The following is a 21,699-nucleotide window of genomic DNA, read 5'->3' as shown; positions in this document are numbered from 1 at the left end:
TGAGGAAAGAAGCTTTTCCTCAGTCTCCGGGTCGTGGACCAGCAGGAGCCGAGACATTTGTCAGAGGGGAGCTGACTAAAACAGTCTGTTGTTGAGGTGGCCAACGTCTTTGATGATTTTCTTGGCTTTGGATTTGGACCTTCTGGTGTCCTGGTTCAACCGTAAATATTTCCCTTTCAACTGTCCAGTCCACAATTTCAAAAGTTTGGGGTCACTGAGAAATGTCCTTATTTTTTAAATAAAATGATTAAGACCCATTTCCAGCATCCATTGTGTTTACTAATTGTGTTAGAAGACTAACGGATGATTAGGAAAAACCTTGAACACCCTTGAAAAGGCTTGTGCAATGATGTTAATTTTCATGAAAAACACAAAATTGTCTGGGTGAACCCAAACATTTGAACGATATTTTTTTTCCTCTTCTGAACTAAATAATTAATAACCAGTTGCTGGCGCAGTTATGTAATGACTTGTTACGATCTGGTGGGCATTTGGCTCAAGAGGTGTGACTAGATAGTGTCTCAAGGTGACAAAGGATGTGACCGGCTTTGAATACTAAAAGCAGTGTAGCCTACAATCTGCTCTTACGTGCGCTTTTTCTAGTTTCTCAGTCAGGCAAATACAGTCTTGAGTGTGCTACCACTGACCCAGTTTCTAAAGCAAACGAATTTTAAAGTGAGAATGCCCTAAAGTCAGACTTGTTAGTGTGTGCAAGGTAATCAGGGAATAGCATGGAAAACATTGGGGATGCTGTAGGCCTGCAGCAGAAGGAGGAGAAGGAGATGATGAAAGCTTATTTTGCTTGTTGCACTTTTTAACTCATATCCAAATACAGTATTTGAACCATGTTTTGCAGTTTAGATGATGATAAATTATGACATCATTCTGTATCACATCTGATATCCTTTCTTTCACACTTGAGCCCAACTGCTTTGCAAAACATTGCGCAGACAAACATATAAAAAATAGAAATGACAAAAAAGCAGCTAAAGATGTATGAGCCTTTTTATTTCACTTTTTTTTTTTCTTTTTCTGATGACCCAACAGAAGGGTGCTTGTAATGCCAAAGAGGAAAAAAAGATTCCAACAATAAAACATAAATTGGAACATGCTCACTGCTAAGCACGATTTAAGCCGTACTGGATCTCCTTGGTGTTCCGTTCCAACTCAAATTTGTTGTTATAGCCATCATGTCAAGACAAATGTCATTTTTAAAATTCTTTATTATGTATTTAGTCTTATCATATCAGTCTATAATAAACAGTGACAACACGCGATATGTAGAGGTCACAGGAAAATGATACAAATATATTGCAGAGGTGGTGCTGGTTGTGGGATGTACACGAAGGCCATATAAAAACATTGAGTGGCAGAAAATAATCCCCAAGGCGGATACGGCCAACTGTGTTCTTTGTCGCGGTGAGGTCGTGGTCGGTTCGTTTGAAATGTGGCTGAAAACTGTCAATAGAAGTGACACTGTTGATTTGAAATATTTTGAAAAATAATTCCTTACACTGTAAAATGGGATATGTGTTATTTTAAATACACAAGCCATTGTAGGTTTTGTGTTCTTTGTTGATTCCTGCACAGCAAAATAAATCAGGTGAAAAAAAAACAACGTTTTATCCATTAAAAAGGCAGCTGCCTTTCTTACTTTTATTTCACATGATCTCATGCATGATTCCCTTTATTTTCCTTTATTGGAAATCCTGGAATATTTCCAAGTGGGTGGATCAGTACCGTCTGTATAACGAATGTCTTTCTTTTCAATGCATCAGTGTTTTCCTCACAACAGCAGTTCTTTTGTACGTGCAGGTTAAAAAAAAAAAAAAAAAGTCACTATCCATCCACTTTCATAGCGGAAGCCTTAAAAGCTTCATTGCAGTAATCCTATGGGGGTTTACAAACGCATAGAGGCTCGTTGTAAATTCCACTAGGACATCTCCCCTGGAGGTTTCATTGCTGCATTTATAGCGGCCATTCATATTCATGATACAGTGTTGCTCCCATTCAATTGCACCTGAGTTCTGGTTTGCTGCTTTAACACATGCAGGCCCTGCAGGGAGGAAGCAGCTGAGGTGAGACAAACTCTGGCTGTGGTGTGCTGAAATGAACGGCTAAGTCACGGAACAGGAGGGAGACATTCATCGCACGTAGTCAGAGCGGACTCAGAGCTGGTAAAGCATCTCATGCTTGCATTTGTGGCCTTTGTCTCCCCTTTTAAGTGGCCAGGCGACGTTTTCTCTTGGCTTTGTGTGCATACAGGAAGTACATAGTGTGTCCAGTGGTGATGAAAAGCACAGAAATGAGAACTAGGATGCCAAAATGCTGCGGCTGTGGAGCAGAGATGACCATTATGAAGTGCAGCAGGTCCATCAGGTAATTCATAGAGCTCTGCACCCCATTTACAACACCTCGCTCGGACTCACAGATGTTCTCCTGCAACAGCTGGGTGACTGTCAGGTCAAAGGACCACAAACCTGGAACACAAGTGAAACCAGGGCTTGAAAATATTGCCAATTCATTTGCGGTCGTAACGGTGCGCATCATAACGACCACTCGCACAATAATATCCCAAACTATATTCAAATATTCTGGTTTTACAAATACGGCGCCATTTTGATTGACAGTGCCCAAATTGGTTATAGTAATTGCTTTATTGTTGTGATTGGAGTTTGCAGTGGTGTAGAATTGTATTACATGCTGCATCATAATGAGAGTTATTTAGGATGCCTCAATTGGTTAGTGAAAAATATTGGGAACAGCCCTCATTATATAAATATATATATATATTTTTTTTTTGCCTTTATTTGTTTGAAAATGGAAGCCTAATGCAATTGACCACTGCCATGAATGACGTCTTGTTTTTTTCAATGATGTAGTAGTTGAGATTGCCTAACAGTGCCTCTGCTGGTCGAATCCAAGTAATGCAGTCTTTTTTGACTTAACATTCTGAAAGAGGCAAGTTAATTGTGCCCTGTGGTCAGTTTGGATCAAATTAATGCTATGGTAACTATTAAAAAGTTGCTTTTTGATGCCTTATAATGTTGCTATTCAGTGGAATTGAGAGACTTTTTGCATTTAACCAGTAGGTCTGACAGACAGATTGAGTATTGATTGTGACATTTAACGAGAAGGAAAACAATATGTTCAACGGTGGATGTACCCCTGTGAAAGTAAATGAGCTCAACCTAATGCCGAGTGTTGTTTAAACCGTGCCCGCTCACCGATGCGTGCCGTGATGACCCCCATGAACAAGAAGATGATGGAGATGTAAGACTCCGGCGCGCTACCGGAGGGCACGTTGTCAAAAAGCACAGTGTTGTTGGTCCAGTGGATGGAGGAGCGATCGGGTAAAAGTGGTTGATTGCTGCCTCCCCTCAGCGGAGACGTGTGTTTTTGTCTTTGACTCGCCATTTCTCCAAGCTCCGAGGAGGAGTTTGAGGTAAAGTAGGGCATGAGCAAGCTAAGATCCATGGGACTGCCGGGGGCAAAGACGGAGCAAACACACAAGAGCAAGCAGCCCAGGTGGAGGCAGCTGGAGATGATGCCAGTGTTGATCAGACCGTACGTCTTTCTCAGTCTCGTAAACATGACGGTTCCCATCAGCCCCGTGATGGCCGACACGCCCATCAGCAAACTGAGGAGGGAGCCGCTTATGCCTTGAGTGTAGGCGTAGCCGGTGGTGATGCAATCAAAGCCCAGTACGGTGGTGTAGAGGAACGCCAGGCCCATTCCCGCCAGGAAGACCGGCTGCTGATAGTAAGACCTCCATCCATCCTTGCAGGTGCTCACCAGCCAGCGAAACCTCCGGAAGCACAGCGGGAGATTGGTGATTTCTTTCAGGTGAAGGCTCGCATCGCTGTTGCTTTCTGTCAGAGGATGAACCACTTGACCTTCACCTGTTGACAAATATGAAGTCAGTCAGAGAAAAGGCATCTTTACACAGTTAAAATCTACCGACATTTTTCTCATACCTTGCATTCCTCTCCGGTCCATCCCTTGCAGATTGGCCTGGTCCGCCTCCACCGTCGGTGGTTTGACAGAAAGAGCGGGTACGATGCGGTACACCCGTGACAAGAAGAAGAACTCCACAATAAGAGAAACGAGGTTCCATCCCAGGATGAAGCCACAACCGACTACGTTGGAGGCTAGGGTCATGACCTGCCCCACCGCCAGCGGTGCCAGGATGTTGGTCACCTGATCTATCCGTCTCATGGTGGCATTCATTCCTTTTGTCAGGATCGAGGAGGCCGAGGTTAATGCGCGGCCACCACGACCGTGTGCGAAAGAGCGAGTCGTCTTACCGGCCAGGTGGCCTCGGTTGTAGCCGGTGATGACAATGATCCAGTCCCTCTGGATGGCGATGGTCAGCGCAGTGCTTGCAAGGTTTGCCACATCTGCCAGGACGATCACCACCGTATAACAAACCACCTTGTGTAAGTTTTGCGATGCAACATGTTATTATGGAAGCACAGAAGGATTGCAGCAACAAGCTCACAGCACAGAGGGAAACAACAACAACAGCAATAATCACAGCCATTATCCCGTTATTGAATATGAGTGAGTGAATGGACGCCGGGTGCACTCACAGTAAGCCAGCCGTCCCAGATCTGCTCAATCCTTTGCTTATATGAGAAGACCAACATGAGCACTATGCTACAAATTGTCACTGAGATGTTCTGGATGAAAAGAGACGCATGTGCAACTGAAAAGGGACAAAAAAGGCAACTCTCAGAGCCTGGATAATATTTTCATTTACAAATCCTAACCTGAACCAGATGTAGGTAGCTGTGAACCGTGTGCCTCGCCGGTTTTTGAGTGAATAAATCCAATCAGGAAGTGATTTACACTTGAGACGCCGGAAGGGGAATGCAATTTACCACATAGCGGGACGGCAAACCAGCACACGGTTCAGCCTCAAGATTGAGATGCACTGATTTATCATCCTCTTGCCTGATGCACAGTAATGCATGCTAAAGTTTTCAGGGGTGTGTGAAATTGCTGCCGCATACCTTTATTCCTGGGATTGCGGTCAACCCAGTCCCCGATCAAAGCTCCGAGCAAGAGCACCGAGCCGGCCACCACCAAGCCGAACACTGCGGTCAACAGCAAGTTACGTCCGTACAGCTCAATCAGGAACACAGAGATGGCAAAGTGCCACATTCGGTCGCCCTGATTAACACAACACAAATGAGGGTCATTACGTTACAAGAAGCAGTTTTAGATTCAGTCACATAAAGTGGGAATATGTGAGTTTACAAGGAAGCGTATGAGAAAATGTGATCAAAGTTTTGCTGTATTTGCTAACCAAAACAGCGGGACCTACCAACACACCTAAAAGTGACAGTAACAAGTTCCTTGCCCATTAAGATGATTGAGCATTTTGCGGCTAACCAAAACAGCAGCACCTAGCAATGCACTTAAAACTGATAGTAAAAAGTTCCTTACCCATTCAGATGATCGAGCATTTTGCGGTATTTGCTAACCAAAACCCCAGCACCTACCAACGCACTTAAAACTGATAGTAAAAGGTTCATTGTCCATAAAGTTGATAGAGCGTTAAGTGGAGTCAGCATCTTCTAATGACAATTAGCGTTCTACCAGCTTATGTCCTCGCTCTACAGTGTGTTGTATATGTTTTGCTCCATGTGTGTTTGTAGGGGGGGGGGCGTGTGTATGCAGGAGATGATTCTTACCCACATTGACAACGCTCCACTGACATAGATGAGGAACTTGGGACCCTTGAGGTAGATAAGCGCTGAACCTTATAAGAAATGCATCAAAATAGAATGGGGGTACTTTATATACAATGTATTTGAGTCTGGCCATTTTATTTGACTTCAAAGATGAGCTCACCTGGTATGCTCCTGGCTTTTTTGGCTCTCGCATTCCTGATGTCGTCAGGCTCGAACTCGACCACAACGCCGCCACATTGGGAGGACTCGGCTCGCTGAGACATTGCCTGTGGAAGACGGTAAACTTCACTCTTTTGATAAAGTATTTGACATTAGACCGAGAAAGTCGTACCGGCAAGTCACTAAATGTCCACATTATTTTTTTTTTTATATCAGGTTGACTGTTCTATTTCTAATAGTTTCTATACATCACATTGGGAAGCAGGAAACAAAAGAATTTGTTTTTTTACAACTCAGTCATACAACATGACTCATGAACAAATGCAGCCTTAAACTCTAAAAAAGTCAAATTTAGGTGAGTCACCTTGTTTCCGGTCTTACACTTGATCCTTGTTGCTGTTTCTTGACGATGCGTGTTGTGCCATGTATCCTACATTGGGATGTTTGTCTTTCCTGAGAGCTGGAATTCAAGCTGTAGTAGTCTGAAAGGCTTAATAGCATCCCGGTGCTCAAGTGCACCATTGTATGAAAGTGCCAGAAAAGCAGAACAGGCAGTGGCACAACAAAAGCAGCCAGCATATTCCACAGCACGTGACAAAAAGGGAGCACAATGTCATCGTCCACCCACTTCCCAAAAAGGACAACTGTGTGATTGCCCCAACTCATGTGGATGCACACACACATATCATATTGTATGTTAAGTTGTCACACCTAGTGAGAGGCAAGTGTGTCACCACAATCGCATTGATATAAATTTGATTTATTTTGATTGACGTGTTAAACAGTCCCGACTATACCTCAACGGTATTTCTTATTTTAAACGACTTTGATAAGCAGCAAGCATATGAAACTAATGTGGGCAAGATTCTTTCTCTCCCTGGAGGCTAAATTTGATGTTTGATCAAATAATAGTAGTTCACCAGTGAGCTCATCTCATTTTATTTTCTGTGCATCAAAGATATATCGTTATACATTCATGTCTTCATTAATTAATGAGAGGCTTCTCTTTTTCTTCATTTATTATTCAGCTAAATCGTTAATTTATACCACGAGGAGTAATACAGAGTCAAGTGAGCAATCGCTGCAGGGTGCAGGGTCTTAGATGATGCAGTTCCATTCTAACAGGAATATATTCCTTCAATAATGAATAAAATGACTTTTAAATTAAAAATGTTATTATGCATTGATTTTGGATGAAGCTATCTATTGTGTAATGTAACATAACATTGCATGAGTACATTCATTAAATGATAACAAAGTACTAAAGTAGTGTTAACCTAAAAAAAAAAAACAGTACATATGCAGTCACTCAAACAATGTGAATATAAAACTGCTACCAAATGTGGACAAAGGTTTATTACATACTTTTTATACAATACACTTAAAAACATCACATGCTGGTAGTAAAGGATTTGACATTTTTTTTAATACAAGTACATAAACAAGATAAGATTAACAATTGCTGGATTACAACAAAAAAAAAAAACAATAGTAAAATCAAATTGCAACAGATTTATTGTACTGTATTCACACGCCTCAAAAATACTTTACACTTAACACATCTTTATACTGCTCTCTGCTGGACAAATAGCTCTAACGTTATAAAGCTCAACTAGTTGTACAATATACACATTGACATATCAAATCACAACGCTGGAAGCAATAGGGGTAAATTTTTTTTCAAAAATGGATCCCATCAAAGACTATCATGCAAGCGGTAATTTGGGCTCGTCATTCATTGGAGTGAAGAATTGTGACTTCTTTGTCATCTTTGCCCTGAAACATTTAAAGATGGCAATGAGTGGTATGGCGAGACTGGGGATGCCTGCCAAGACGAAGATGGCCACGTAAACCCATGAAGGATACGACTTCTCCTCCAGAGTTGGGAATTTTTCCTGAAAACAGATTATAATTGAGTTTGATTAAAAGATCCTTATTCAAAATTCTTCCAGACAGATGTTGATACACGTACATATTCCGGATCCCAGGCTTTGTAAGAGATCTTTTTGGAAACTTCAGTGATGAAGTAAAAGATTACGATAAAGATCATGATGAGCGGACTGATAAATCTCCATGTAGCCTGCCAAAAAATGTTAGGTCTGTGTCCAGTCATGAATTCGATATCGTCATTGAACCTGAGCAGACAAACACAATGTTAAATACATTCATAACTATTAAATTAAATGATTAAAATGAGACTATTTCAATTACCTGTCAATCCCATATATGTAAACAACTGCGATCATCTCACTAAATCCAATGACCAGAAGTGGGATTGATCCTCCATAAGTGTCAAATAAAGACAGCCAATAATTCCCTGAGCCTTGGACAAAAAGGAGGCCCACCAAACAGCAGATCACACATGTCACACCTAAGCAAGAGGGCAGAAAATAAAAAAATTCTTACTTCCAAAAAAAATAACCAAGAATCCATCTATATTCATATATGTCAGCTACCGGTCACGGCTTCTTTGGGCCACTTTTTCGGAAAGACCTTAAGGTCTTGGAGGGGTACCACAACGCCTTCAATGTTCCCAAACATGGAGGACAGACCGAGGCTGAAGAGCATGATGAAGAAGAGAACAGACCACAGTGGAGAGAAGGGCATCTTGGTGATGGATTCTGTGAACACGATGAACGCCAAACCGGTCCCTTCGACTCCCTAAAAAAAAAAAAAACTGTTAGGATTCAGCAGCAAGTAAAGAAGCTGCCATCTTCAAACATAGTGAAACTTAGAAATCTTACCTCACTGAGGAACGTTTTTAAATCACAAATTCCCAGAGTCAGCCCTTGAATAATATCGGGATGCGTTGCATTGAGTTGCTGTAAAGCCTCCGTGTAGTTGCTCTCAATGACGTTTCCCTCAGGAAGGTCAAATGTATTCAGCAGCGTCAGAATGTTCCTAAAAAATAGAAATGTGTAAAACAAGAGCTTGGAGAAAGGACGTCAGAATATTTGAATAGCAAGCACTTGTTAATGCAGGTGTCGAATTGTTCCGTCGCCCTGAAGCCGATGACGGTATAGATGACCGTAGCGGCAAACACCGACGTGATGCCGTTAATGATGGAGATGATCACCGCGTCCTGTTGGCAGTTGTTACTGAAAACACACACACACATATGACGATAGGTCATTATACATGCGTGGCTTTTCAAAACCGTGGAATGTACTTACTGCACCGAGTTGTAGCTGGAGAATGAGATGAGGCCCCCAAAAGCCAGAGAGAAGGAGTAGAAGACCTGAGCACCTGCGTTCATCCACGTTGAAGGGTTCGCCAGCTCTGAGAGCTGGAGATTGGAAGCAATGCATCATGAATGTGTTTGGTTAATTTCAGTGGGATTCTTGGAATCTGTCTGGATAAATTTAAATTATTTCTTGTAAACTACATAAAGACAGAGAGGAATGCTCATCCAATCATATTGTGAGAATATGCAGATTTTTTTTAATGCATTGTATTCTTAATTAAAGGCAGACTTAAATATGAAAAACGTACATCAGGTGTAAATAGAAACTTGAGCCCACTCAAAGATCCCTTCAGCGTCAATCCTCTGATCAGGAAGATGGTCAACACCACATACGGAAGAGTCGAAGTCACATATACAGCCTGCAAAAAAAAAAAAAAAAATGTTTGGTTTTATTTAATAAAAAAAGTAAATGATAGGGAGAAAAAGCCACACTAAAAATTAGAGATAAGATAAAACAAATTCAAGTCAAATGTTTCTCCTAAAAGTCCAATGTTCACGTCGTATGTATGTAGTACCTTGCCAGTTGTCTCGATCCCCCTCACGATGCAGACGTAGAGCACAGACCAGGCACATATGTGACTCAACAAGGTCCACCATTGGATGCCGCCATCATCCACAATACTCGTAGTTGTGTTCAGAGTCTCTCTGTACCAGAAATAGTCCACCGGGGAGCTTTTTGCGCACTCCGAAACCAAACCTGCAATCATTATATTGATGTTGTTGTTTGTTTTTGTGCGTGCAAAATATTCAATTGAATACCTGTTAAATTTTCATTCATCGGACAGTAGCTCCAAGGCAAAGGGTCTTGAAATGAATTGAAGAAGTACCAAAGAATCCAAGCAATGATGGTGTTGTAGTATAAGCTGATGGTCAGCGAGACACACATGGAGGCGATACCTGCAAACTCATTTTTGTTTAATATCCCCGAAGGCCATTTCATACGACTTTTGAATGACGCTCACCGATCCCAGTCAAGTAAGGATGAATGGAGGACCACACTCCCAAACTGCCTCCCCTCAAACGCTGACCGATAGCAAACTCCAGATGCAGCAGCGGGATTCCCTCCAGAACCAGCAGGATTAGAAAGGGGATCATAAACGCTCCTGCAGGGAAGAAGACTTTTATCTTTATTTACATCCTGTCATATAGAAACGATGCTATGGAATGACTCAAGAGAGCACGTGCACTTTTACAAGAAAACCAGCCTTTGTACGGAATATAAAAAACATCTTATCTCCCAGTGAGGATATACATTTTGCTGATTCAGTAGCTTTTTTTTTTAACACCTCTTGGGTAAATAACTTCAGTAAGATACATACTGCAATAACATGATATGGTTCTTTCTTTGTAAGTGCACTTCAGTTGAAAATTGTTATTTATTGCTCAGGGCACAGTTGAAATAATTTGATTGGGTTGTCTTTATTGGAAATCTGGTTTAAAGACCTCAATCGTCAGAAAATATCATGCAATATAATGACCTGAAAACTATATTGCAACTCCTAAAAACATTACATAAATTATATAGGTGTGTGAAAGTTCACTGGAGCTTGTTAACGACCACAATGGTGATAAAATGGTTCATCCCTAGGACCTAAACTCACCTATCTCAATAAACTAGAATATAGTAGGGAAAAAAAACATATTTTAGCTGCTCCATTTCGAAAGTAGATTCCCTACACGCAAATATATATATATATAATTTACTAATTTCCTTATTTTCATCGAGGACAACCGTTATATGAAATATGTGAAAGAAATTGTTGTCACGTACTGTAGGACCCAGCCATTGCCAAAAATTCCTCTAGAATCTTTAAAGTTATAAATTGTACTCGTTCACATTTGAAAAAGTTCTCATGGGATTCATCTATCTATCATCTATCTATCATCTATCACAAAAAAAAGACTATATTGTCGAGTTGAATATCTGCCTCAGTTTAGCAAGGCCAAGAAGCTCCTCCAAGTCCTCACTCACCTCCTCCATGACTCTGACACAAATAGGGGAAGCGCCAGACATTTCCCAGTCCCACACAGAATCCCACACAAGTCAGCATATACTGTGCCTTGTTGTCCCATTTCTGCCTGTCTCCCGATCCCTCCTGCTCCAGCTTCTCTAGCTGCTGGTGTGACGGTATCCTGTCATCCAGGCCCGAGTTGGGGAGTGTGAGCTTCATGATCTGTCTATGGCGGTGCGCTGTACAATCCTTGGGATATAAAGGATGAACTATATAGCAGATCTCTGTTACATATTGACAGAGAGAAAGAAGCTGGAGGTGTGACATCTTTTGAAGCCTACACATGAACCTTAAGTAGTGTCTTATCTGACAGTGACGGGCATTGCTCTTGTAAAAAAAAAAAAAATTATAGGGAAGTATTCTGCTTTCAACATGTTTACTGTACACGGTGGCCTTCAAGGATTTGATAATCACCGTCACAGCACTAATCAACACTGTTTTTATGTACAGCATATATTATAAACCACTATTATCTAGCAACTATAAAAGTGAGAGCTAGGGGCAAATGAAATCTGCTTGTCCATCTCTTTATCTGCCTGTATATCCGTTCTTCCACCTATCTGCTATGAACATTACCAGTTTAGACCCAAATGCACGACTCAGCACAATAAGAGAAATTATTTTAATAATTGAAAAAAAAAACCAATAAATTTATCAATGCATCACTTTTTCATGCTTATTATCATGTTTATCATCTATAGAGTATTGCCTTTACAGAGAAAGTGCCTTTTGGAAAACTATTCTCTGTTTTGATGGACACTGTCAGACGTATTAATAACCAATTAATAAATTCTTTAACTTCTTCCTAGTACTCCTTTTCGAGCTGTCCTAATTCTTGTTAAGTTATTTACAAAATGCTTGGGACATTTTATTGTCCTGTTTTCTTTTTCCTTTTCTTTTTCCTTTTATATTTTACTGATTTATTTGTCTGTTTTTAAGCTCGAAATAGAATTGACCAATCAATCAAAAAAACAATAAAATAAACTCATAAGAATCACATCCCAGTATATGATACAGTGTCGTTTTATTTAGACCATGCACAATACATCTTAACGTGGGATGCGTTGACCAAAGTGTACTTTTCATTACGTCCGCTAGAGGACGCCATCATGCACGTAACATGAGCTGTCCTCTGCTTCCAGTTTGTGCTTGACGCATCGCTTTCCAAGAGCAAAGACCGAGAAGTGATCCCGATCGGCTCAGCGCTTCAGCACCACAACACAACTGGATGCCGCATCAGAGTAAGACGCAGCAAGCGAGTCAGAGACACATCCCCGAATTTGGACTTCTTTACACCGGCTGTCTTTTCCCCAGTCCCGGTTTGGTGCATGGTGTTTGCATGGAGGTGTCAGTGGGTGACTGTCCCGCATGGAGACGCTCCGACTAGGATAAGAAGAGTCATCAGCGGAGGAACCTGCACCGGAGGTTCTATCGGGAGGCGTCCGTTGTTTTGACCCCCATTGCATGGAGGACAGACCATGGCGACGTTTGTGTGCAGGGTGCAGTTCTTAGATGATACTGATCCATTCAATAGCACCAACTTCCCGGAGCCCAGCAGACCTCCAGTGTACACATTCAGGGAAGATATTCCACTCATCAATCAGATAGCTGGAGTGCACAGACTGCTAAGAGCCCCGCATAAGGTATGCAATTGTTGACATGCTCCTTAATGCTTAACCTGCTCCTTCACACATGCGCATTAATAATTGGCCCCTGGGGTTGCTACCAACAAATACATAGAAGGATCATTGAGCAAGTGCACTTTGCTGAAGTGGGATGCTGACTCGCACTTTAATACTGAATGCATGACAGAGTGCCATATGACATTAAGGTTATTATGTACAGTAGCTGGGTGTGATTTTAATATGGGGTGTGCATATTTTGGCTGAGGGCCGCAAGCATCTGCTCATGTTTGTTCTAACCACATTAATCCCTCATTTTGACCTGATTAACAAAAAACAAAAAAAAACATTCAGCCATTGTTTTATAGTGGTATGCTGTACATCATTTTAATTTAAGGGGTTGTTTTAAGTACAGGCAACATAAGGCCCTCGTGGTTAGAATGTTTGGCTCAGAGTTTAGAGGTACAAGGTTTCAATCAGTCCTGTGTGGAATTTGTATGTTCTCCCATTACATTTGCACGGACTTCCTCTGACATTCCTAAAATATGCATGCTAGAATAATTAAAGACTGTGATGTCCATATTTGTGTGACTGGGTGTTTGTTAATATGCACCCTGTGATTGACTATAGTGAGCAGTTAAGGCTCTCACCCAAAATCAGCTGGAGAGGGCTGGGTTGCAATGTAGCTACTGTTTATATTTGGGCACTTAACAATAAGTGCAGCAGTGTTCTAAAAGGCCGTTAGGTCCCCACATGCAGAAAACTGATCAACTTAAACATACAACGCCATTGTGAAACATTTAATATCTTATTAAATATTAATTAAATAAATTATTTGTTCATTTTCTTTGACAATATCAGAGAATTCTTAATTAAAATGAAAATTCATGCAAATGTGGAAAAGAAAATCTGGATGTTTTTAAAAAGGCAGAATTGTCGGGATGGTTATTGAAGTCAGTCCCATTCACCTGTGCAAAGTGTACATAGTGTTGAGCTTGTGATCTTTTCAGAAGCCAGCTGACATTCTCAAGATTTGGAGAAGTCTCAAAGAGACTATCCAAACCTTTGAGAGAGAAAGCTCTTTTAATTCTCCTTGTTTATAAATAGCACACTTTGAAGACTTGATGCCAAGGAAGTTGAAATTGCTCACACGTGCAATAGCCCTGAGCCTTTACCCGGCTGCAATGTCATAAATCAATGGAGAGTCAATGCTGCAGTTTTTTTTTTTTTTTTTCTATGTAGCTTTGTGCAAATGAAAATGCTTCGAAAGTGTGTGTGCATTGTGCAGATGCACCATGCATTGGAGAGAGATAGCACAGTTCAATTGAAAATTGTATAGTGTTTATTTTTAGTCTTTCTGCCTTAACCGCCTGCCTGGTCAGTCGACCACAGTATGGTGGTTGAAGGGAGAGGCTAAGGCTGAGTGTGAGAGCACACAACTTGTGGTTCTTTCTCTGGACTTGGTCACAACACAAGGCCACCGTGGGTTCAAATCCTGGGTGGGGGACAGCTAAGAAAAAGCTCCGTTGATGTGACAACGTTGGTCTTGGATTTATTTACATTTGTCGACATAAGGCAAAATGCATAGAATCTGACACAAAGGCTGATTACTTAAGTAGAAGCAACAATGTGTAGCTCATACTAACATTTCTGCTAAAGGTATTATGTGCCCATTTTTAAGAACGGAACACTTTGAATTATGTTTTGTTTAGCAGACGTTTGCAGTCATTATATGTCGGCATAGATAGACAAACAAAGTTACAATATTGACAGAAGCAGGTGAACTGGAGCCCATCCAAGCAAGAGTTTGGACAAAAAAAAAATTGGGTATTTGTTGAAAAAATGCCTAGATGGTAACTTTTTTTTGCTAGGGTCATAGAAAAAAAGTAGTGCTTTGGCATCATGTAGTGCCAGGGAAACACTTTGAAATGAGTTCGGTTAAGGAAAATGTACAGAAGTTTTTTGCCAGCCGCTTTTGTAAGGGCTTGGCGGAATGAAGGAGTAAGCTGTTAATTAAAAGTTGTTTCCTCTTTTTTTGTTGTCTGTCTCTCATATTGTGTCTTCTTTATGACACGTTTCATGTCACTCACAATTGTGTTGAAGGAAAGTTAGTCTCTTGGCATAAATAAATGGTCAGCCTAACTTTGTGTGTGTGTATGTCTGGATATGCTAGTCTGTAATTTGCAGTCTGGAGAAGCGCTCTCAGGCCTCATCTGTCTTTGCTCGGTCGGGGTAGCTGGCCTCACTTGCCTTCTTTCTGTCTGCCTCTTTTTCGCTTGTCCACTTGACTTTGGGGTATAAGAAAAGAAATCAAAACACCATTGTCATCCCGGCAGAAGTAATAGTATGGATGTAATTCATATATAATGGATCATATTCCTCATATTGCACTGAGCAGCTAACTGCTTTTCCTTTGTGGCAATCTTTGGTTCTATGGTTATCATCACACTGCTGTTCTCACTGGTACCCTTTTGTGGTAGCGCAGCAAGTCAAGCACAGAAAAAAAAAACACTTTTGGAGTTTTTTTTGTGACCTTCTCCAGAAATTTGGTCTCACTTTTAGATTGATGTTAACAGATAGACTTTTGCATATCATTGACTCTTTTACCGTGAATGTGTAAACATGGTGTAAATCTGTTTGAAGGCAAATTAGTTCCGCTGGTGATCATTTTAAAGACAAGAGCAGACCGACCGGTGGATATGAGAGAGGGAAGTCTGCCATGCTGTGGGAGTGCTCACTAACTTCAGTCATGGAAAATGATTCCTCTCATTCCCTGATTGTCACCTTTACATTGATTTTTGGAGTCTGTAATCAACCTCCAAAAGACCTGACAAACCACATCTCTTCTTTTATGTGACAGTTGATCAAACAAAGAGAGACCAAAGATAAGAGACATCACACTGTGAAGCTGCTTTCAAATTTGTCATTGTTAAGTGCTGACAGGAGATGATAAGCGACCCATCTGGACATCCAGGGGAGCCTAGACATAGCAAATATTACACGGTGCATGCATGATAGGTGCACCTAGAGGGCAGACGCTACACTGGTGACAGGAACAGGTCAATGACATAATTCAGCAGAGAGAGAGAGAGAGAGAGCAAGACAGGGGAAGGAAAACATTTGAAAATGTCATTAGCAGCCTCAATGGAGACAGCAGACACTCCACTTGGATGTGCTTTGCAATTGAAGCGTTAGGTTGCTGTCATTTAAAAAAAAAAAAAAACATGTTTAAAATAGATGCCACATGATGAATTGCACATTTAAGAATTAGAAATCAGAAATTGCTTTTCATTTGATTGGTTTACATTAATGCATATGTGGTTGCAGGTAAGCTTTTAAAGACAATGAAATCTCTCTAAAAAAATAAATAAGTTGAAATAAGTTGAATTGTATTGATTTTTATTGTGTTTCTCTCTCCCCTGCAGCCTGATGACTGTGCACTCCAGTTGTCTCATAATGGAAGCTATCTGGACTTGGAGTCGACGCTGGCAGAACAAAAAGACGAGCTGGAGGGATTTCAAGAGGAAGGAGGGTAAGATCATTTCCGTTGTCCCTATTGTGGTGACATTTTCACAGTATTACACACGTTTGTTCAAAGTAGTAAAATTACCCTTCTCGTGAGACTCAGTTCAATGATCTCGCCTCCCCAAACTTGGCTTTAGGGAGCTAACTGAGTGTCAGAGAGTTGAAGGGTTTGCTTTTGCTCTTCCAAAAGTCTTTCCGCACGTTTCTTGTGGAAAAATACATTCTCCTCAAACCAAAATTTGTTCTTAAATCATCAACCATCAAGCCATTTTTTTGTACTGTGTTTCCTTTTCAGCATTGGATCAACAAATTATTTTTTTACATGCAATTAATCTCGTTTGGCAAAACGCAATCATTGCTCATCAACCTGAAACTTCGACCTAAGAAACATTTTTGCTCTTAAAAAGTTGATCGAACTGTCTTCATCATAAAATCTTCATTGAGTCGTCATACAATGGATTACGTAATGAGGACAATGCCTGAAGCGATGCAAAAAAAGATGTGCCCGCTCCCTGATTTACATTTTTTTTAACATTTAGGATCTAATTTAATTGTTTTATTATCTTGTGCCCACATTTTCTTACGTTGCAGTGGAAACAAATTCATTGTGTGCTGTTTGTGCCTTTGAAACAACTATTGTAGTACAGTAACATCACAGCTTGGACATACAGTAAATATCAAATAAAAATAAAACAATCCTATAAAAAACTCTAAGTATGGTGTTCACCGAACTTACTTTCTTAAAATGTTGCATGGCGGGTATTCTTAATGATTACTTGGAAATATTGCATGTCAGGACATCATAAACAGAGTACTTGGTATGAAAACTAAGTTGCATGCTACTTCTTTATCAGGGTTAAAGAAAGAAGACAGTTAAGAGTTTCCAGGACCCCCTTGAGTTCACGTCCAATAAAATGCTTGGCCGCAGGTCAACAATGATGTCATTGCAACCACTTAAGAGGTGTAGACATGTTTCATGAGTAATTGCCCTCATCACAATTGAGTTACCTCAGCGTTCTCATTAGATGTGACTCCACCGTACAACTCACGGCATCTAATATGTTTTGTCTTGACATACTTTTCAAACCTGGACGAAGAAGAGAAAGGTTGAAAATTGTGTTTGTGTTTTTTTTTTTCGGCCTGGTTCTTTATGAACTCCATATGTTTTATGCACCGTGGATTGTGTCGACGTATCCACTCATATACAGGATCACAATCCAAAGGTTGGCACGCGCTTCCTTGGTCGGCCGGACCACAAACATGTATGGGATTTATTTATCTAACGTGGAATTCACATGCTTCTCTCCAGACGACTCTCTCTTCCCAATTCCAAGTCAAGTGAAATGGTTTGGAGCTTATGGGAAGCCGGTGAGAGCTGTGAGGTTAAAATGCTCGGCGTCGTCCCTCCTCACTGATCCAGCCTGCCAAGGTGTACGTCTTGCCAGCTGGCTCACGATGGCATGGATGTGTGTCATTAAATCCACACTGTGTTGTCTGAGAAGGCCGGTGGTGGTGGGGGTGAAGGTGGTGAGCCAATTATTTTGTAAAAATAGGGCAGTAGACCTCCTGGCTTTTTATGGCAATGATATGTGCAAGAGTACACCCGGCCGCCCTCCAGGGTTCTGTTGTTGATTTGATGATTATTACATCTGATGAGGCCTTTTGCTTTTTACAAGTCTCGTTTATACAAACTAACTAAAGGACTCCAAAGTACTCAAGATCACATGTTATGTTTATGCCAAGTCATACACGTTGACCTTGGTATAGCACCACAATTGCACTAATAAGCAACGGGAACTAGCAGACGTTTTTTTTTTTTTTTTTAAAGTCTCGCCATTTTCCCTTTGACCATTAAATGCAATTGTAATTGATATTAATGACAGGTTACATTCCAGGGGTGCCTGTGTCATACCTTGGGTGTTCACAATCAGATTAAAGTATGGTCCAGGAGATATCCATATCACAAGAGCTTAACAGGCCATAATCACTTCCACCCCACCGGCCGGTGAAGATCGGGTCTCGTAAATCCTCCATCCCGTCGCCGATACGCTGCCTCTTTAAGTTATAAATGAAGCGTATGTGCACAGCTTTAGCTAGTCAAAGTGGCATACGGTTTAATTGAGTCACATTCAAAGCGCTTGTTGTTTTTTAGACTGAGCCATGACAGTGCGTGACACTTGTACCTTATCATCAAGTCATCTATAAAAGTCTCCTCTGAAGTTTAACGGTGGACATTTGGACCAGTTGTTATGTCTCGAGAAGATAAACTACACTGAAACTTGCGTTAGGTCATAATGTGGAATTCATGTTTGTGAAACAATATTATATTACGTGTTCCCACGCAAAAAAATAAAATAAAAAAAATAAAAATAAAAAATAAATGATGGCGCTCAACACTGCTAAGCTCGGAAGTTACGTTTAGCAGGTCATACTAAGACCACATACTGAACATGTACAATTTAAAATGTATCTAAGACAAGGTTTTTGCTAGCCTTTCTATTTTGGACAAGCTTTTATAAAGCATATTAAAATCCAGCAAAGACCACAAGTTTCTTGTCACGTTCTTTGAACTCTCTTAAGACAGCTCACTTTTCAATGTTTTTCATTTTCTCTTGACCCACTTGGATATTATAGATGGACTCAAGTGCGCATTGGATTTCATTTGAAGAGGGAGAATGAATGTATTCTTGTGAAACTTAAACATCAAGAGGGGAAATAAAATACCACTTGGCTGTTTTGTGTGCGGGGCTGTTTAAGGGTATCATTAACAACGTAGTGCAGTGTAGTCATTGATTTGTGTGTTGTGCGTGTGTGTGTGTGTTCACAAATATGCATGCCTGGTCATTGTTTCAAGAGGCATCTTCCCCAAAGTGTAAACTGTCCCTCAAACCTGATTCTTCACACTCTGGATTCCTGGTAAATCATTTGTAGAGATGTCAGCTACCAGAATTATAATTAGCACCAGTGTAACTTAGTTTTCACAATGCAAACGTTACTTTAACGAGTCCCTTATGTCAGTATTAAAAATTCCGAGTCAATAACAATTTTTCAAAACTAGAATCGACAATTATATTTAATTGGACTTTGGCTCAGCACGGTCAACCATCACCTGGGTATGCATAGAAAAATGTTGGATCAAGAAACAAATATAAAGTTTATTAGGTACCACGTGAAGTTCATTGCAAGGATTACTTCTGCAGTTTTGGGCTTCACCTCTACTCGCATGTCGATTTCTTTGTTGGAGTGCCCGGTTTTTATATTTAATTGGGGAAGGGGTGGGCCTCTCTTATATTCCATGCGTGTTTGTTTAATTTGATAATGAGCACGCCGGCCTGTATAGCCTCAGGTGCGGTAAAGGGATACCGTTGCAGTGAAGCCGACAGAAAGCAGACGTTTGTGACTACTAAAGGGTTCTGGTTACCCTTTTGGATTACGTTCCTCTTTGCCGTCTCATCTCGCCAGCCGTGTTGACAGATGTTGCTCCCGTCTCACATCTGCCTTGTTGCTTGCTATTATATTTGCAAAACGGCGGCAGTGTGTGAACGTCCCCCGCTGCGTAATCCGCTTGTACGCACGCTGGGTCCAGTCTCCCACTGACTGGAGTAGGAAAGATGTCAGCTTGGATGCGCTGAGAAGTATTAATGCTTGTTTAGAGCGAGGCAGTACTGTGATTTGCCCTCTGAGCTGAGTCTTTTTCTACTGTCAGGCCAACTGCTGTTTGAGTGTCACTAACAGACTTTTAATGCGGTGCCAGTCAGAAGTTTCTCACTGCCTTTGAGCAGAAAGCATGAAAGACTATTTGTCAAAGCTGAATTGTGAGGGTAACTGTATCTTCTACGCTCTTTACCAAAGTTGTGTTTACTGAGCTTGTTTGTGTGATTTGTTTTTAGATAATAGTGAGAAAGTCTCAAATTGTCATTCAAATGACTTTTTTTTAATGAAGGTTCACTGTATGAATAAAAAAGTAATAAAAAAAAAGTTGCCTTGCTAGTCCTATGCTATGTAGAGTTTTGTGGAATACAGTCAAGCAGGTTTTGAGTTAGGATTGCAGCAAACTATTGAAACATTTCATTAACTAGTCCTGCTCGCGCCACTGGCAGAGGTAGAGGGGGAGACTGGCGGCCACTTACCCCCCCCCCCCACCTGGACCCTCAACCGAGAACAACCGATCACTTATTTGCATAAAAATTGCAAAATATCTGCCCATCTGATCAGTGGTAAAGTCTACCAATTGGGTAAAATGTGATTATTTAACAGTGGCTAAGAATCACAGTCAGTGGCTCAATTAATCACCAAATAAACAAATAAAACAAATAAATCATCAAATCACATTACTGCTCAGTCAATTAAACTATTTGGCTAACTTTGTTGCAAAACAAAACAGCACTGAAACTCATAAACTCTGTACTAAAAATTCAGAAAGCATTTCCAGGTAAGTAAGAATAGGCTTAAATCATTTATGTCATTGGTCGGCGGACATGTTGATGGTAGTAACATACTGATCTATGTTTTACTCCGATTTTTTTAATGTGTCGACACAGCAGGCTTTTCTACAACACCAACTAACAGGAAGCATCAGACATAAATCTCAGAGTAGGCTTTTGAGTGGAGACCTGAATAGCATTGTGGTGAACTGCTGGCATCTTTCTCTTTGATTGTCACTCAGACATTGTAAGCTGTTGACAGGACGGTGATCGAGTCTTTGCATGTCTCCATTAACACTGTGGGCGGAGTTGACCCGTGTGCTGCTCCCATCCTTCATTTTCACCCATGGAGACCTTTTCCTTGTTGTGCTGCTTGCCCTGTTTCTTTTTGTTTTCTAACAGCTGAAAAAATAACAGGTTTAAATAGCAGCTTTGGTTTTGGGTTGCCCATTCCCAATTTAAGTGGCTCTCTACTCTTTGTGCTTTCCAGTACAGTTATTATAATAGAAGCATGTTTTCATTTATTCATTATTTGTTTGAACTGATTGTATATATTTTTTTCCTTTTCAGAAGAGGCAGAAAACACAACCTTATACTTCGGACGCAGCTGTCAGTCAGAGTTCACGCTTGCATCGGTGAGTACTTAAACCCGCACTGCCAATTTAAACTGTACATTTATAACTTTTATAATGGTGAAATTTGTGCTGCATCACAAGTGTGGTATGAGTTCCCATTACCGCCTCCATTACCCGCAGCTTGTTTTATTGCTGCTGCATACAATGCACAGTGGCAGCTTTTGGGAAGCAGCTTGAATCTTAATTTGAGTGCAAATTACCAGCATTTCAGACACACTCTGCAAATATACGCACTGGTGCAGGGCACAGATTGAAAACATTTCATGTATTTAAAGTTACTATGTTCTGTCACTTTGTTTTATTGGCTCTCCTGGTGTCAGAATAATGGGAGGGACCTTGCTGAAATAGCTGAGTGAAAACACATGCAGACTTGCCTGCT

General features: G+C 40.8%; 3 protein-coding genes across 5 annotated transcripts in view; 1 reads left to right on the top strand and 2 right to left on the bottom strand.

Annotated features, from left to right (window-relative positions):
- Nucleotides 1–2,220: 2,220 nt before the first annotated feature.
- Nucleotides 2,221–5,962, bottom strand: LOC147052107 (ferroportin). Of its 2 annotated transcripts, XM_085918941.1 has the most exons (8): nt 5,860–5,962; nt 5,700–5,767; nt 5,016–5,175; nt 4,593–4,708; nt 4,308–4,434; nt 3,978–4,232; nt 3,228–3,902; nt 2,221–2,480 (listed from the first exon to the last, which is right to left on the bottom strand). In XM_085918941.1, exons 1-8 carry the CDS (start codon nt 5,960–5,962, stop codon nt 2,221–2,223), a joined length of 1,764 nt encoding a protein of 587 aa, XP_085775067.1. The 2 variants fall into 2 exon arrangements, with proteins under 2 accessions (XP_085775067.1, XP_085775065.1); XM_085918939.1 differs by having other exon boundaries at nt 3,978–4,434.
- Nucleotides 5,963–7,564: 1,602 nt separating this feature from the next.
- On the bottom strand, nt 7,565–11,273 carry slc6a19b (solute carrier family 6 member 19b). Its single transcript, XM_085918942.1, has 12 exons — nt 11,075–11,273; nt 10,065–10,205; nt 9,862–9,999; nt 9,618–9,799; nt 9,351–9,461; nt 9,032–9,144; nt 8,828–8,956; nt 8,603–8,759; nt 8,315–8,519; nt 8,070–8,229; nt 7,831–7,993; nt 7,565–7,753 (listed from the first exon to the last, which is right to left on the bottom strand). Exons 1-12 carry the CDS (start codon nt 11,271–11,273, stop codon nt 7,565–7,567), a joined length of 1,887 nt encoding a protein of 628 aa, XP_085775068.1.
- A 964-nt stretch (nt 11,274–12,237) lies between these two features.
- fhod3b (formin homology 2 domain containing 3b) overlaps nt 12,238–21,699 on the top strand; it is a 60,910-nt gene continuing 51,448 nt past the window's right edge. For both annotated transcript variants that reach the window (XM_085918935.1, XM_085918934.1), the window contains exons 1-4: nt 12,238–12,355; nt 12,429–12,757; nt 16,162–16,268; nt 21,256–21,320. In XM_085918935.1, the coding sequence (XP_085775061.1) occupies nt 12,593–12,757; nt 16,162–16,268; nt 21,256–21,320 (337 nt within the window). In that variant the 5' untranslated portion in view covers nt 12,238–12,355; nt 12,429–12,592. The remainder of the gene's footprint in view (nt 12,356–12,428; nt 12,758–16,161; nt 16,269–21,255; nt 21,321–21,699) is intronic.

The sequence above is a fragment of the Syngnathus leptorhynchus genome, chromosome 8 (assembly GCF_054491065.1).
Source record: "Syngnathus leptorhynchus isolate UIUO chromosome 8, UIUO_Slep, whole genome shotgun sequence".
In the NCBI taxonomy this organism is placed as follows: Eukaryota; Metazoa; Chordata; class Actinopteri; order Syngnathiformes; family Syngnathidae; genus Syngnathus; species Syngnathus leptorhynchus.
The sequence above is the reverse complement of the archived record's forward strand: the minus strand, read 5'-3'. Positions and strand labels throughout refer to the sequence as shown.